General features: G+C 52.6%; 2 protein-coding genes across 5 annotated transcripts in view; both read right to left on the reverse strand.

Annotated features, from left to right (window-relative positions):
- The window catches only part of TNXB (tenascin XB), a 29,980-nt gene extending 17,900 nt beyond the window's left edge, over nucleotides 1-12,080 (reverse strand). For 3 of the 4 annotated variants that reach the window (XM_084303915.1, XM_084303916.1, XM_084303914.1), the window contains exons 1-15: nucleotides 11,931-12,080; nucleotides 10,865-11,158; nucleotides 9,159-9,452; nucleotides 8,610-8,903; nucleotides 8,062-8,355; nucleotides 6,798-7,091; nucleotides 6,251-6,544; nucleotides 4,725-5,018; nucleotides 4,174-4,467; nucleotides 3,625-3,918; nucleotides 2,980-3,273; nucleotides 2,433-2,726; nucleotides 1,787-2,080; nucleotides 1,241-1,534; nucleotides 206-499 (exon numbers count right to left, since the gene is read on the reverse strand). In XM_084303915.1, the coding sequence (XP_084160041.1) occupies nucleotides 206-499; nucleotides 1,241-1,534; nucleotides 1,787-2,080; nucleotides 2,433-2,726; nucleotides 2,980-3,273; nucleotides 3,625-3,918; nucleotides 4,174-4,467; nucleotides 4,725-5,018; nucleotides 6,251-6,544; nucleotides 6,798-7,091; nucleotides 8,062-8,355; nucleotides 8,610-8,903; nucleotides 9,159-9,452; nucleotides 10,865-11,158; nucleotides 11,931-11,979 (4,165 nt within the window). In that variant the 5' untranslated portion in view covers nucleotides 11,980-12,080. The remainder of the gene's footprint in view (nucleotides 1-205; nucleotides 500-1,240; nucleotides 1,535-1,786; nucleotides 2,081-2,432; nucleotides 2,727-2,979; nucleotides 3,274-3,624; nucleotides 3,919-4,173; nucleotides 4,468-4,724; nucleotides 5,019-6,250; nucleotides 6,545-6,797; nucleotides 7,092-8,061; nucleotides 8,356-8,609; nucleotides 8,904-9,158; nucleotides 9,453-10,864; nucleotides 11,159-11,930) is intronic. The other variant, XM_084303917.1, reaches the window with a different exon arrangement.
- A 749-nt stretch (nucleotides 12,081-12,829) lies between these two features.
- LOC311220405 (uncharacterized protein) lies at nucleotides 12,830-17,278 on the reverse strand. The gene is made up of 6 exons (XM_084303919.1): nucleotides 17,153-17,278; nucleotides 16,504-16,616; nucleotides 15,548-15,701; nucleotides 13,599-14,555; nucleotides 13,433-13,522; nucleotides 12,830-13,253 (listed from the first exon to the last, which is right to left on the reverse strand). Exons 2-6 carry the CDS (start codon nucleotides 16,540-16,542, stop codon nucleotides 12,907-12,909), a joined length of 1,587 nt encoding a protein of 528 aa, XP_084160045.1. The 5' UTR covers nucleotides 16,543-16,616; nucleotides 17,153-17,278; the 3' UTR covers nucleotides 12,830-12,906.
- Nucleotides 17,279-17,496: the final 218 nt, after the last annotated feature.

A 17,496-nucleotide genomic window follows, 5' to 3' on the forward strand; every position in this document is an offset into this window, starting at 1 on the left:
TCTACCCAGCTATACATCTGTCTATCCCTCCACCTCTCCAAACTTGCCTACACCCATCCTTCCCCCCATTCTCCAGTCGGTAGCCAAGAGATATTCCTGTTTCCCAGAAGAGCCAAAGAGCCTAGATGGACCTTGTCCCTGCTCCCAAAGTGCTCCAAAACAAAGCTTTGCAAGGAACATGGACATGGCATGCAGCAGCCCTCACCTGTGACAGCATCAGTGGAGATGGGGCCCAGAGGTTTCTGCCCCCACATCCCATACAGGTTGAATTGGTAGCCATGGGATGGTGACAACCCAGACACAGTCACTGTGCGGGAACCTCCGTCCACTGGCAGCACCTGTGGCTGGCCTTGAGCATCCCTGTACTGCAGTGTGAAAGAGTCAAAGGTGCCCTCAGGGATGCTCCATTCCAGCTGGATTGAGTTGGGCGTTATGTGGGAGGCTGTGAGTTCCCCCATGTGTGGCTCCGATGGTGGTTCCTTTTCCATCTGCACTGCATCTGTAAAACAGAGGGCAAAATGCAGGGCATAAGCATTTGTCTGTCCTTCCTTCCCTTCCTCCCTCACTTCATCGCTCCTTTTTTTTTCAGTTTGTTTACTCAGCAATCCATCCTTCCACGCATGAATTAAACAGATTATTCCACCATCTCTGAACTCTATATACCCATTCACCATCTACAGCAGCTGTTCATGTAAGCATTGAACTAACTATCCATCCTTCTGTCCATCACTTCTATTCATTCATCTGTCCATACATTCATCAGTAGAATTATCCAACTGATGACAAACTTAACCGAGTCATTTCTCTTTCCTTTGACATAGCTGTTTGTTCAAAACTACATCCATCCATGCATTTACCCGTTTCTGTCCATTCCATCCATACTACATACATCCAACGATCCCACCAATCATTTATTCGTCTATCAGTTCTTCCATCCAAACTACTGAACAGATTACAATCAACCCGCCACCCAAGAAGTGAAACAATCATCCAAAAATCCACCCTTTTGTGAACCATTTGAGCTAACTACCTATTTATACATATATCTAAAAATAAGTCCCTCCACCTCTCCTAAAGTACTTGCATTCATCCATCCATTCTGTTCCCCAGACAGTAACCAAGACATGTTCCCATTTCCCACAGGGCAGAAGGAAACTACCACTGGCATCCAAAAGACTCCTGCCAGAATCCAAATGCACAACACAAAAGGGACATGGGCATGAAATGCAGCAGCCCTCACCTGTGACAGCATCAGTGGAGATGGGGCCCACGCGTTTCCGCCCCCACATCCCATACAGGTTGAACTTGTAGCGGCGGGATGGTGACAGCCCTGGAACGGTCACTGTGCGGGAATCTCCGTCCACAGGCAGCACCTGTGGCTGCCCCTGTGCATCCTTGTACTGCACCACGAAGGAGTCAAAGCTACCCTCAGGGACATTCCATTCTAGCTGGATGGAGTCAGGGGTGATATGGGAGGCTGTGAGGTCACCCAGGCGTGGCTCGGATGGCAGTTCCTTTTCCGGCTCTACTGCAGCTGCAACATGGAGTACAGATTGCAGGGCATAAACATTTCTCAATCTTCCATCCACCTAGCTTTCCCTTCACTCATCCATGCAATTATCTATCAATCTATTATTCCATTCCTCCAACCACTACACAGGTACTCCACGAGGTGCACCTGTTTCCCAGAAATGGCAAAGACTTTGGAAGCAGCCTACCTCTGCTCTCACTGAGAATCCAAACCAAGGCATCCAAGGACATGGACACAGAACGCAGGAGCCCTCACCTGTGACAGCATCAGTGGAGATGGGGCCCACACGTTTCCGCCCCCACATCCCATACAGGTTGAACTTGTAGCGGCGCGATGGTGACAGCCCTGGCACGGTCACTGTGCGGGAATCTCCGTCAACGGGCAGCACCTGTGGCTGGCCTTGGGCATCCTTGTACTGCACCACGAAGGAGTCAAAGGTGCCCTCAGGGACACTCCATTCCAGCTGGACTGAGTCAGGGGTGACATGGGAAGCAATGAGTTCCCCCAGCTTTGGTTCGGATGGTCGTTCCTCTTCTGGCTGGACTGCAGCTGCAATGTTGAAGGCACGTTGCAGGGCATAAACATCCTCCATTCCATCTGTCTAACTTTCCATTCAGACTTGCATGCAACTATACACCACTTTATTGAACTAACCAGCAATTCAGCATTTCTTCCATTCTGCCATCTCTCCCCCTGACTATCCAGCTGTCTACCAATATGTCCCTTCATCTCTCTAAACTTGCCTATACTCATCCATCTGTGAATTCAATAGTCAGAGGCCAAGAGGTGTAACCATTTCCCTGGTGGGAATAGGACCCTGGAAGGTGTCTGACCCCAAACGCACCCAACTCCAGAAACAAGGCATGCAGGAGACACAGACATGCCACAGAGAAGACTTCACCTGTGACGGTGTCAGTGGAGACAGGGCCCACACGTTTCCGCCCCCACATCCCATACAGGTTGAACTTGTAGCGACGCGATGGTGACAGCCCTGGCACGGTCACTGTGTGGGAATCTCCTTCCACAGGCAGCACCTGTGGCTGGCCTTTTGCATCCTTGTACTGCACCATGAAGGAGTCAAAGGTGCCCTCGGGGACACTCCATTCCAGCTGGACAGAGTCAGGAGAGACATGGGAGGCTGTGAGGTCGCCCAGACGTGGTTCAGATGGTGGTTCTTTTTCCGGCTCTACTGCAGCTAGAACATGCAGGACACATTGAAGGGCATAAACATTTCTCAATCCATCCATCCACCTGGTCTTCCCTTCACTCATCCATACAACTGTCTATCAATTTATTATTCCACTCCTCCATCCACTACGCAGGTACCACACGAGGTGCACCTGTTTCCCAGAAGTGCCAAGGACTTTGGAAGAAGCCTACCTCTGCTCTCACTGAGAATCCAAACCAAGGCATCCAAGGACATGGACACAGAACGCAGGAGCCCTCACCTGTGACAGCATCAGTGGAGATGGGGCCCACACGTTTCCGTCCCCACATCCCATACAGGTTGAACTTGTAGCGGCGCGATGGTGACAGCCCTGGCACAGTCACTGTGCGGGAATCTCCATCCACAGGCAGAACCTGTGGCTGGCCTTGTGCATCCTTGTACTGCACCACGAAGGAGTCAAAGGTGCCCTCAGGGATGCTCCATTCCAGCTGGACTGAGTCAGGGGTGACGTGGGAGGTGATGAGTTCCCCCAGCTTTGTTTCAGATGGTCGTTCCTCTTCTGGCTGGACTGCAGCTGCAATATGGAAGGCACGTTGCAGGGCATAAACATCCTCCTTTCCATCCGTCCAACTATCTATTCACCCTTTCATGCAACTATACACCACTTTATTGAACTAACCAACAATTCAGCATTACTTCCATTCTGCAATCTCTCCACCTGACTATCTAGCTGTCTACCAATATGTCCCTTCATCTCTCCAAACTTGCCTACACTCATCCATTCATGCATTCCCCAGTCAGAGGCCAAGAGATGTAACCATTTCCCTGATGGAGAAAGGACCCTGGAAGGTGTGTGACCCCAAATCCACCAACTCCAGAACCAAGGTATGCAGGAGACACAGACATGGCACACACTAGCCTTCACCTGTGATGGTGTCAGTGGAGACAGGGCCCACACGTTTCCGCCCCCACATCCCATACAGGTTGAACTTGTAGCGACGTGATGGTGACAGCCCTGGCACGGTCACTGTGCGGGAATCTCCGTCCACGGGCAGCACCTGCGGCTGGCCTTGCGCATCCTTGTACTGCACTGTGAAGGAGTCAAAGGTGCCTTCGGAGATACTCCATTCTAGCTGGACTGAGTCAGGGGTGACGTGGGAGGCTGTGAGGTCACCCAGACGTGGTTCAGATGGTGGTTCCATTTCCGGCTCTACTGCAACTGCAACATGAAAGACACATTGCAGGGAATAAACATTTCTCAATCCATCCATCCACCTAGTCTTCCCTTCACTCATCCATCCAACTGTCTTTCAATTCATTATTCCGTCCCTCCATCCACTACCCAGGTACAACAAAAGAAATGCACCTGTTTCCTAGAAGTGCCAAGGACTTTGGAAGCAGCCTACCTCTGCTCCCACTGAGAATCCAAACCAAGGTGTCCAAGGACATGGACACAGAACGTAGGAGCCCTCACCTGTGACAGCATCAGTGGAGATGGGGCCCACACGTTTCCGCCCCCACATCCCATACAGGTTGAACTTGTAGCGGCGCGATGGTGACAGCCCTGGCACGGTCACTGTGTGGGAATCTCCTTCCACAGGCAGCACCTGTGGCTGGCCTTGGGCATCCTTGTACTGCACCACGAAGGAGTCAAAGGTGCCCTCAGGGACACTCCATTCCAGCTGGACTGAGTCAGGAGTGACATGGGAGGCTGTGAGCTCGCCCAGACGTGGTTCAGATGGTGGTTCCTTTACCGGCTCTACTGCAGCTGCAACATGGAGGACACATTGCAGGGCATAAACATGTCTCAATTCATCCAGCCATCCACCTAGTCTTCCCTTCACTCATCCTTACAACTATCTATCAGTTTAGTATTTAATCCCTGCATCCACTACCCAGGTACCACATAATATGCACCTGTTTCCCAGAAGTGCCAAGGACTTTGGAAGCAGCCTACCTCTGCTCTCACTGAGAATCCAAACCAAGGCATCCAAGGACATGGACATGGAATGAAGGAGCCCTCACCTGTGACAGCATCAGTGGAGATGGGGCCCACACGTTTCCGCCCCCACATCCCATACAGGTTGAACTTGTAGCGGCGCGATGGTGACAGCCCTGGCACGGTCACTGTGCGGGAATCTCCATCCACAGGCAGCACCTGTGGCTGCCCCTGTGCATCCTTGTACTGCACCACAAAGGAGTCAAAGGTGCCCTCAGGGACACTCCATTCCAGCTGGACTGAGTCAGGGGTGACGTGGGAGGCTGTGAGGTCATTCAGGCGTGGCTCAGATGGTGGTTCCCTTTCCAGCTCACTTGCATCTTTAACACAGACCACACAGTACAGGACATATATTCCAATCTGTCTGTCAAACTAAGTATTATTCCGTCCATTAATGCAACCCTCTATGAGGTTTAACATCAATCTTCAATGCATATATCGTTATGCTCAATTCAGCACCACTCCAACTGTACACTGAACCAAACATCCTCCCACCCACCCTTCGTTTGTAACCACAAGAGGCCACACTTCCAACCATCCTCTCACCCTTCTGTTCATCCATCCATTCCTCTAAACCTTCAGTCATCAAGAACCTTAACCGACAATCCAAGCAACTAGCCATTTAGCTCTTTGCCTGCTGCTCCCTTCTTCCACCTGTTCATAGAAATATTTCTTACCCCAGTAAACCTGTCATCCATTTTTCCAATCCTTCATCCATCCAAACCTAAGTTCACCCATTCATCCATCTAATCATATTTTACTTCATGTTCCGTCTTCCATTCACTATCCCTTTTTTCCAGCCATCCATCAATCCATTTATCCATTGATCCACCCACCACCCACACACATACCAAAAAATATACTCACTCTTACGGACAGACATCCACTATGAAACAACCAACCGAAAAAACATTCTTTCACCCTTTCTGCCACTTAACTGGTGATCATGCCAAAAAGGAGTATTTCCATATCCATAACTTCACTGTCCCATGTCCCTCCATCCTTCATGCCGCATTCAACAGGCATCACACTAGCTGTGCACCCATTTCCCAGAAGGACCAAGAACCCTGGAAGGTCACTGCTCCCACTCCCAACCAGTTCCAAAAAAAGGTGTGAAAGGGACATGGGCATGGCATACAGATGACATCAGTCTGTCTTACCCTGTCAGCTGATGCAGTCACACCATCACAGAGACCATCAGATTGCTCAGGCCTGATTTACCCTTGTAGAAACGATGCTAGCTATCTCGAATCAACTCTTTATTGCAAGGCTAATAAACCCACCATCCAACAAGCCAAAGAGGCAGACAAAAATCCAGAATTTTGTCCATCCAAACATCTAGACATCTATCTAAACATATGACTACTGATCTATCCCTCCTTCTCTCCAAGATGGTTGACACTCAGCCATTCATCCATTCTCCAGACAGTGACCAAGACATGTTCCCATTTCCCACAGAGCAGAAAGAACAAACTACAGGACCTCGCAAGCTTCCTGACTTAAGCCAGACACGGCACACAGGGAGAGTGCACTTCACAAAACTTGTCCTCACCTGTGACAGCATCAGTGGAGACAGGGCCCAGGCGTTTTCGACCCCACATCCCATACAGGTTGAACTTGTAGCGGTGGGATGGTGACAGCCCTGGCACGGTCACTGTGCGGGAATCTCTGTCCACGGGCAGCACCTGTGGCTGGCCTTGGGCATCCTTGTACTGCACCACAAAGGACTCAAAGGTGCCCTCAGGGACACTCCACTCTAGCTGGACTGAGTCAGGAGTGACGTGGGAGGCTGTGAGGTCGCCCAGACTTGGCTCGGTTAGTGGTTCCCTTTCCGGCTCTACCGCAGCTGCAACAGGGAGGACACATTGCAGGGCATAAACATTTCTCAATCTTCCATCCACCTAGTCTTCCCTTCATTCATCCATACAACTATCTATCAATTTATTATTCCAACTCTCCATCCACTACACAGGTACCACACAAGAAATGCACCTGTTTCCCAGAAGTACCAAGGATTTTGGGAGAAGCCTACCTCTGCTCCAATTGAGAATATAAACCAAGGCATCCAAAACATGGACATGAAATGAAGGAGCCCTCACCTGTGACAGCATCAGTGGAGATGGGGCCCACACGTTTCCGCCCCCACATCCCATACAGGTTGAACTTGTAGCGGCGCGATGGTGACAGCCCTGGCACAGTCACTGTGCGGGAATCTCCATCCATGGGCAGCACCTGTGGCTGGCCTTGTGCATCCTTGTACTGCACCGTGAAGGAGTCAAAGGTGCCCTCGGGGACACTCCATTCCAGCTGGACTGAGTCAGGAGTGACGTGGGAGGCTGTGAGGTCGCCCAGACGTGGCTCGGATAGTGGTTCCTTTTCTGGCTCTACTGCAGCTGCAATGCAGATGGCACAAAGTAGTCTATTCCCTGAGTCCTTCCATATCTTCCTTCTTTCCTCTCTCCCCCCCTTCCTTCTTCCCTTCTTCCCTTCTTCTCTTTCTTTCTCCCTTTTACCTCCCTTCATCCCTCCACCTTTCCATCGGTTTGCTCAACAATCTATCCTTCCATCCATAAATTAAACAAATAATATGACTATCTCTGAACTCTTTATCTACCCAGTCATCATCTACAGAAGCTGTCCATGTAAACATTGAAGCATCTTCATCCATCCTGCTGTCCATCCATTCTTCTATTCACCCATGTGTCCATACATTCATCAGTAGAATTATCCAACTGCCACGAAACTTCAACAAACCAGTCATTTCTCTTTCCTTTAATATAGCTGTTTGCATGAACATCTGGCCATCCGTCCGTCTGTCCGTCCATCCATCCATCTATCTATCTATCCAGTCATTTGTCCATCTGACTCTCAGTCCATGTATTCATTCCCTTCTCCATCCTATCTTCCAAGCATCCATTCATATGGTTTTCCATCTAACCATTCTATTTTCCATTCATCCAAGCACCCATTTAGGATTCCTCTTTACATGCACAAGACCTTGTTTCTATCCATTATTCCATCCATTCAATGAACTCAAAATTAGTTTATTCTTCTCTCCACTCCTTTATCCAAAAAGCAACACAGATGATAATCGGCCATCCAACAAGCCAAACGCATACATATATGCAGACTTTTGTCCATCCAAACATCTAGATATCTATCTAAACATATGACTACTTATCTATCCCTCCTTCTCTCCAAGATGGTTGACACTCAGCCATTCATCCATTCTCCAGACAGTGACCAAGACATGCTCCCATTTCCCACAGAGCAGAAAGAACCCACCACAGGCCCTCGCAAGCTTCCTGACTTAAGCCAGACACAGCACACAGGGAGAGTGCACTTGACAAAACTTGTCCTCACCTGTGACAGCATCAGTGGAGACAGGGCCCACACGTTTCCGTCCCCACATCCCATACAGGTTGAACTTGTAGCGGCGGGATGGCGACAGCCCTGGCACGGTCACTGTGTGGGAATCTCTGTCCACAGGCAGCACCTGTGGCTGCCCCTGTGCATCCTTGTACTGCACCACAAAGGAGTCAAAGGAGCCCTCAGGGACACTCCATTCTAGCTGGACTGAGTCAGGGGTGACGTGGGAGGTTGTGAGGTCACCCAGACGTGGCTCGGATAGTGGTTCCTTTACCGGCTCTACTGCAGCTGCAACATGGAGGACACATTGCAGGGCATAAACATTTCTCAATCTTCCATCCACCTAGTCTTCCCTTCACTCATCCATACAACTATCTATCAATTTAGTGTTCCATCCCTCCAACCACTACCCAGGTACCACACAAGAAATGCACCTGTTTCCCAGAAGTGCCAAGGACTTTGGAAGCAGCCTACCTCTGCTCCCACTGAGAATACAAATCAAGGCATCCAAGGACATGGACATGGAATGAAGGAGCCCTCACCTGTGACAGCATCAGTGGAGATGGGGCCCACACGTTTCCGCCCCCACATCCCATACAGGTTGAACTTGTAGCGGCGCGATGGTGACAGCCCTGGCACAGTCACTGTGCGGGAATCTCCATCCACGGGCAGCACCTGTGGCTGGCCTTGTGCATCCTTGTACTGCACCACAAAGGAGTCAAAGGAGCCCTCAGGGACGCTCCATTCTAGCTGGATGGAGTCAGGAGTGACGTGGGAGGCTGTGAGGTCACCCAGATGTGGCTCGGATAGTGGTTCCTTTACCGGCTCTACTGCAGCTGCAACATGGAGGACACATTTCCGGGAATAAACATTTCTCAATCCATCCATCCACATAGTCTTCCCTTCACTCACCCATACAACTATCTATCAATTTAGTATTCCATCCCTCCATCCACTACCCAGGTACCACACAAGAAATGCACCTGTTTCCCAGAATTGCCATGGACTTTGGAAGCAGCTTACCTCTGCTCCCATTGAGAATACAAACCAAGGCATCCAAGGACATGGACACAGAACGCAGGAACCCTCACCTGTGACAGCATCAGTGGAGATGGGGCCCACACGTTTCCGCCCCCACATCCCATACAGGTTGAACTTGTAGCGGCGCGATGGTGACAGCCCTGGCACGGTCACTGTGCGGGAATCTCCGTCCACAGGCAGCACCTGCGGCTGGCCTTGCGTATCCTTGTACTGCACTGTGAAGGAGTCAAAGGTGCCTTCTGGTATGCTCCATTCCAGCTGGACAGAACTGGGGGTGATGTGGGAGGCTGTGAGCTCGCCCAGGCGTGGCTCGGATGGTGGTTTCTTTTTCGGCTTGACTTCAGCTGCAACATACAGGACATAATGCATGCCATAAACATGCTCCATTCCTTTTGTCCAAACCTCCAGTTTTCCTTTCAGCCTTCCATGGAACTCTCCACCAGTTTACTGACTTAACATCCATTCATACACCATTATCCTCCACTCAACATTCCCCCAACTGTCAATACATCTAAACATCCACACACCCATCCCTTTATCCGTACTTGTAACCACAAAAAAAAAAAAAAAATCCACTTCCAACCATCCATCCACCCTTCTATTCAGCCATCTGTCCAGACATTCATCCAGATAATCATCCAGTCAACAAGCACCTTGATTTGACCCATCAAACAAACAGTCCATGATCTAGCACTTTGCCTGCTGCTCCATATGTTCATCCAGGTTTTTCTTACTCTATTAATCAGTGAATCATTGAATCACCATCAAATTGTCAAACAGCCACTTTGAAAAGGACATCAAATGCTCATCAGCTCCAGCCTTTCATAGAATCACAGAGTCACAGAACAGCTTGGGTTGGAAAGGACCTCAAAATCATCTAGTTCCAACCTCCCTGCCATGGGCAGAGATGCCACCCAGTAGATCAGGCTGCTCAGGGCCTCATCTAACTTGGTCTTGAACACTGGGGTATCCACAACCTCTCTGGGCAACCTGTTCCAGAGCCTCACCACCCCCTGAGAGAAGAATTTCATCCTAACCACTAATCTAAATCTCTTCTCTTTTAGTTTAGAATAATTCCCCCTTGTCCTATGATTATCTACTCAAGCAAAAAGTTGCTCTCCATCTTTTTATAAGTCCTCTTTAAGTTTTGAAAAACTACAGTAAGGTTTCCCCAGAGCCTTCTCTTCTTCAGGCTGAGCAGCCTCAGCTCTCTCAGCCTCTCTTCATAGGAGAATCCTAATTCTCTCATAAGACTACTATCTAGCCTTTCATCTAATCCTCCAACCAACCAGATATCTAGCACACTGTTACACCATCCCTCCAGCCATACACCCTTCCATCCTCTCATCTAACCATGCAGACATACAGTCATTCAAACTACCATTCAGTGCATGAATCAGTCACAAACTTATCAAAATGTCCATCCATTCATCAATTTATCCATCTGTCATCATCCTTTCATGTCTCCACTGAACTACCCATCAGACCTCTACCATCCATCCCTCCATCTCTTCAGCCAGTAAACTAGACACACATTTGTCCATCCATCCGTCCGTCCATCCATCCATTTATCCATTCATCACTACAACATTGCATGTTCCAATACCTCCATCCCTTCATTGTATTCAGCACCCAAGAGATGTTTTGTTTTCCCACAAGTCTCAAGAGATTCATTCCAGAACCTTGCCTAGCTCCTGCACTGATCCAAACCCAGGGCTCACAAGGGGATGCAGGTGCAGCAAACAGCAGCCCTCACCTGTGACAGCATCAGTGGAGATGGGGCCCACACGTTTCCGCCCCCACATCCCATACAGGTTGAACTTGTAGCGGCGCGATGGTGACAGCCCTGGCACAGTCACTGTGCGGGAATCTCCATCCACGGGCAGAAGCTGTGGTTGGCCTTGCTCATCCCTGTACTGCACTGTGAAGGAGTCAAAGGTGCCCTCAGGGATGCTCCATTCCAGCTGGACGGAGTCAGGGGTGATGTGGGAGGCAGTGAGGTCGCCCAAGCGTGGCTCAGATGCTGGTTGCTCCTCAGGTATGACTGCATCTGCAACACAGCACAATACTGGGCATACATATCACCCCATCAGTCCACCTAGACATCCATTCATCCATCCACCAATGCATTTGTCCATCAGTCTGTTATGCAGCCTTCCTTCCATACACCCTTAGACACAACTCAGCAGCCTTCCAACTATTACCTCAGGTACATCCAGCCACCTGTACTTTGACCCATTCTTACAACTATAAACAAACCACTTTTCCAGCCATCTACCCACACTTCTCATCCATATCTCCAGCCATTCATCCCAGTAATCAGACAACAAGGATCTTCACCAAACATGCAAGCAAACAATCAGTGATTTACACTTTCGTTTAGCTCTCTGCTCACCACCCCCTTCTTCCACCAATTAATCAGAATGTTTCTCATTCCACTATTTGATCAGATATTTCTCCAGTTCTCTATCCACCCAAACCTAGGTCCATCCCTCCAACCATCCACATACCCACCCACCTAGAAATATATCCACTCTTACAGAAAACATTCACAACCAAACATCCTTCCAAAAATCCAGCCTTTCGCCTTTTCTGCCACTTAACCAGGGATACTGCCAAAAGAAGTATCCCCGCATCTGCAACTTTCCTTGCCCCCATCACTCCATTCCTGCATCCCTTCATCCATTCGCCAGGCACAACCCAAGAGATACACCCATTTCCTAAATGGGCTAAGGACCCTGGATGGACCCCGCCCTTGCTCCCACTTTTCTCTAAAACCACGGTGTGTAAGGGACAAGGACATGGCATACAGCAGCCCTCACCTGTGACAGCATCAGTGGAGATGGGGCCCACACGTTTCCGCCCCCACATTCCATACAGGTTGAACTTGTAGCGGTGAGACGGTGACAGCCCTGGTACAGTCACTGTGCGGGAACCACCATCCACAGGCAGTACCTGCAGCTGGCCTTGTGCATCCCTGTACTGCACTGCGAAGGAGTCAAAGGTGCCCTTGGGGACGCTCCATTCCAGCTGGATGGAGTCGGGGGTTACATGGGAGGCTGTGAGCTCACCCAGGCGTGGCTGGGATGGTAGGTCCTCCTTTGGGAGTGCTGGGGCTGTAATAGGGACAGCAGAATACAGGGTACACAGGGGACAAGCACCCTTTCTTCTATCTACTCATCCATACACCTATTAATTTATATGTGCATCCATCCATCTAATCACCCACCCATCACTCAGCTCACTCATCTATCCATCTTCCCATTCCTCCATTTGTTTTCCCAATGTCATCCATCTAATTATCTTTTGCCAGTTAATCCAGCCTGCCAGCCTTCCACAAATTTGTATTTGAGTCCATCCATCCATCTACTAGTCTTTCCACCTATCCTTGTATCCTTCTGTCCAACCATCCACCGCCTTTCCATGCCTCTTCTCCCTCACATATGTTCACGGATACTTGAACACAAATAACTAAGCATGTAACCATCCATCTAGTCATTCATTAAGCAATCTGACTATTCATCCAAAAGCACATGCTTTCACCCATCTATGGTTCCATCTATTCATCTATCCATCCATTCATCAGTCCATCCACCCATTTTTCCATTCATCCAGTAATTTTTCCATTCAATCCCAACCATCTGACCCACTATCCACCCATTTATCAATTTATCTACCATCTAATCAGCCAGTCACATAATCATCTAATCATCCACCCTTTCATACAAACCTCTCCATTCCTTGGACCCTGCATGCACACAAGCCTACCACCAAAGGCTGTTCCTATATCTCTCAAGGTCAAGGACCCCACATGGAGGTCCACAGGGAACACGGATGGAGCATGCAGCAGCCCTCACCTGTGATGGCATCAGTGGAGATAAGACCAATACGTTTCCGCCCCCACACCCCGTACAGATTGAACTTGTAGCGGCGGGAAGGCAACAGCCCAGGAACAGTCACTGTGCGGGACCCACCGTCCACAGCAAGTGCCTGTGGCTGGCCTTGTGCATCCCTGTACTGCACCGTGAAGGAGTCAAAAGTGCCTTCAAGGACATTCCATTCCAGCTGGATGGTGGTGGGTGTCACGTGGGAGGCCGTGAGCTCGCCCAAACGAGGCCGCTGTGGTGGTTCCTCCTCTGACGGGGCTGCAATGGTGGTGGCACAGTGCAAGACATAAACATCTATCTGTGTGTCCATCCATTCATCGTTCCATCTGTCCTTCCTTTTTTCCTTCCTTCCAACCACACCCAACTTGGATACCAAGAGCTAGTGAGCCTGAACACTTGGGTTTTCCCCAGTGCTGCCAGGAATCACTTGGGGGTACCTGCTTTGGCCATGGCACCTTGAGGTTCAGTCAGCTCCATCTCATACAGCTGCTCCCAGTCTATCGGGGGCTCACTGGTGCCACCTACCCCTGCAACCAAGAGAGCAGTGTGGGTTATTAGATGCTCCCATGCAATGCTGTCCCCACCCCTGTCCCTGTCACCCACCTGCAGTCACCAGGGATGTGTAGGACTTGGAGACGCGCCCCTGCACCACGCCATGCACCTCCACCCGGTACATGGCCCCTGGCACCAGCCCTGGCACCCGGGCCACTGCCGTGTCCCCTGGCACCTGCAGCTCCCCCTCGGCCCCCTCCAGCTCCCCCAGGGGCCGGTAGCGGATCACCACGGTCTCTGAGTGGCCCCGCAGCCCATCCAGGTCCACAAGGGCCTCTCCGGCAGCCCCTGGCATAAGCTGGGGCTTGGGGTGGGGACTTTGGTGGAGTTGGCGGAGGAACTGGTAGCGCAGTGAGGCTGGGCTGCGGCGAAGCAGGTAGGAGAGGATGGCTCGGGCCACTGCAGGCACTGTCTGGTTACCCCGGAGAGGGAAGGCCGTGGCCCGGAGGTGGCTCTCCAGGCGCTGCAGCAATGACCCGTTGTAGGATGAGAGCTTAGCCCCCAGGTCATGCAGAGATGGAACACCTGGGAGCACTGGGGACATGGGAGATGCTGGGGAGACCGGGGACTTTGGTGATGCTGGGGACCGTGGAAATGCAGGTGACCTTGGGGATACTGGGGATGCTGGTGCCTCTGGGGACCTTGGGGACACTGGTGACCATGAAGATTCAGGGGAAGCTGGTGATGCCGGGGACACTGGTGACACTGGAGACCTCGGGGATGCTGGTGACCTCGGGGACCCTGGAGATGCTGGGGATCCCGGTGACCTTGGAGATGTTGGGGATGCTGGTGACCCCAAGGACCCTGGTAAGACCAGGGATGCATCCGGTGATACTGGTGATGCCGGGGATCCCAGGGACCCTGGTGACCCTGGGGATGCTGGTGACACTGGGGACCGTGGGGATGCTGGAGACCCTCGGGCTGATGGTGATGCTGGGGCCACTGGAGATGCCAGGAATGTAGGGGACCCCAGGGGCCCCCCGTGGGTGGGCAGGGGCTGGGCAATCACTGTGAGAGCAAAGGGGATCAGGGTCAGCAGCCTGACCTCAATAGCCCCCATCTGCCACAACCCAGGGACCCACAGAGGGACACAGGGGTGGATGGACATGGGAACAGACTAGGACACATGGACACAAAGGGGCAGACTGTGGACATCTGGGACCACAGAGAGAGACTGGGAACCCCCAGACTCATGGGGACGGACCGGGACAGACAGACTCGTGGGGGCAGACTGGAAACATCTGGACCCAGGGCACAGAGGGACGCACAGGGAGGCACCAGTAGATGTGGGGATACGTGGGCCCATGGGGACACGTGGGGATATACTGGGGTCACATGGATCCATTGGGGCAGACGCAGATGGACAGGCCTGGGGGGACACACGGACCCACAGTGACACACAGACCTCCTCTGGGCAGACAGACGCAACGTGGACCCGCAGAGCCATAGGGACATAAAGACACATGGGGACAGACAGAGGCTGCAGGCACCACCCCTGTACCCATTCCCATCCCAGTCACCATCCCTGTCCCATATCTGTCTCCATCCCCAACCCTACCCTCATGCCTCTGTCCCCATCCCTGTGGCTGTGACATCCTTGTTCCTGTCCCCGCTCCTGTACAATTCCCATCCTGATGCCCTCCCCATCCCCATGTCCATGCTTGTCCCCCACACCATCCCTGTCCTCACCCAATCCCCATGCGCATGCTGTCCCCATTACTGTGCCTGCATCATCCCTGTCCCCATGTCTGTCCTTGTGCAACTGTTCCTGTCCCTGTGCCGAATGTTGTCCCCATCCATGCATTGTTCCTGCCTCCACCCCCATGCTGTTCCCATCCCCATGTTGTCCCAGCCACCAAGGCCATGCTCTCCCCACCCCTGTCCCATCCGAACCCCTGTCCTCACCCCTGTGCCCATGACATCCCCATGCCCATGCTGTCCCCATTACTGTCCCCATGCCTGTCCCAGTCCCCAGCCCTTCCAGGCCAGGTGGCACGTACAGGTGCGGACGCGCAGGGTGCCAGGCATCCCGAGGTGCTGGTCCCGCTGGGCCTGGATGAAGAGCTCGAAGGCGCTTCCAGGTACCAGCCCTGTCACCTCGAAGGTGACAGCAGAGCCAGGCAGTTCGTGGGTGGCCATTGCTTCTGGTTCATCCTGGGGAGAGAGGACATGTCAAGGACACGTTGGGGACACTGAAGTGGGACCTGTTTCTGAGCCAGGCAGCAGGCAGGTGGCCACAATGGCTTCTCCTGGAGTTGGGGAATGTCTTGGAGTCACACTGGGGACATATTGAGGGCACCAAAGTGGGGACACAGTGGAAACAGTGGTGAGGACATCTTATCCCTGAGCCAGGTAGGTGGCAGCATATAATGGTTTGTCCTGAGGCTGGGGGACATGTTGGGGAACCTCATGGGGGGCTACTGGGGACACACTGGTGCCACCACAGCGGGGACATGTCCCAGTCCCTAAGCAGGGCTGCAGGCAGATCATTGCAGCTCATTCTGGGGATATGGGGCATGCTGGGGGCACCCTGGGGACACTGTGCTGGGGACACATCACCATTCCCAAGCCAGGCAGCAGAAGGGTGGCCACAGCTATTGGCTTATCCTATGGACAACAGATGTACTGGGGACAGGCAACAGATGGGTGACACCACTGTGGCTCACCCAGGGCACAGGGGACACAAAGAGATGTCCCCATCCCCGAGCCACAAAGCAGCATGGTGACCTGGCCCTTGGCTTGGTGTGAAGACAACAGGCACATTGGGGACATGTTGGGGATACAACAAGGACACTACCAAGGTGTCCCCAGAAGGGCTAGAAGCAGATGGCTCCAGACACCAACTCATCCTGGGGACAAGGGGACACATTGAAGACATGTTGGAGCTACACTACCACACTGGGGATACTGCTCTGCTGGGGATGCATCCCAATCCCTGTCCCCGTCCCCATCTTACCATGGGGATGAGGGCCACCTGGTAGCCATCCACGGGCATGCTCGGCCGAGGCCAGCTCACACGGAAGGATGTCTGGTTGCGCGCAGTCAAGCGTGGTGTCACTGCGGGGATCTCTGCAGGGACACAGCCTTTTTGGGAGGTGCCACCACAGGGATGCTCCAGGGCACCCCAGGATGGGACAACCACAGGTTGGGAACAACATGAGGACACCTGGGGATGGGGCACCCATGGAGTGGGGACACCCTGGGGACACCACAGGACAGGGCACCAAGGGGATGGGGACAACCACAAGGACGTGGAAGGAGTGCCCAAGGAACAAGAGTGCCCAAGCCATGGGGACACTGGGATTGTGGACACCCCCAGGGTCATGGGGACACCCAAAGCAGTGGGGGACTCTGAGGAGGGGCTGGGAGTGAAACCAGAAGCACTGAGGACCCCAGGGCACTCTGTGGGGGCCAACCAAGAGCACTGGGATGGGGACACAGAGCGAGCATTATGGAACAGCAGAAGATACTGGGGGACAGTCAGGGATACACTGATGTGGGGCATCAGGACCCAACATGGCTGTGCGGGGGGGGGAAGGTTTGGATGAGGAAGCTGGGGGGGAGTGGGGATGCTTGGGGACATATGGGGACACCTGGAGACGTACCGAGGGTGCAGTGGGGTCCACCACGGCCGGGGGGGCAGGCAGGTGTAGCACAGGATGGCCCGGTGAAGCCGGCAAAGCAGTGGCAGCGGCCAGCCCGGCAGCGGCCCTGGTCACTGCAGTCGAGGGGGCATCGGGGCTCGGGGCAGGGGAGGCCCCCCCCATCCTCCCCCAGCCGGCACCTGCACCCGCAGCCCCCTGCCTCAGGGGTGCTGCACAGTCCCCGCGCTGCCGTGCGCCCTGCAGGGATGTGCATTGTCTCCCCGGTCCCCACGTGCCCCACGTAACCCCCCTCATTCCACCCCCTGCATCCCCCATATTCCTTCATAAGCCCCCCATATCCCCCC

The sequence above is a fragment of the Netta rufina genome (assembly GCF_964035555.1).
Source record: "Netta rufina genome assembly, chromosome: 31".
NCBI classification, from domain to species: domain Eukaryota; kingdom Metazoa; phylum Chordata; class Aves; order Anseriformes; family Anatidae; genus Netta; species Netta rufina.

Excerpts from the sequence above, each read along its gene's own strand:
- LOC311220405 (XM_084303919.1), bottom strand. The coding sequence starts at position 16,542 with ATGCCCGTGGATGGCTACCAGGTGGCCCTCATCCCCATG. Across the intron at positions 13,523-13,598 it reads CACATCCCTGGTGACTGCAG|GGGTAGGTGGCACCAGTGAG; the intron begins GTGGGTGACAGG and ends TCTTGGTTGCAG. Across the intron at positions 13,254-13,432 it reads AGGTGCCATGGCCAAAGCAG|CCCCGTCAGAGGAGGAACCA; the intron begins GTACCCCCAAGT and ends CCACCATTGCAG.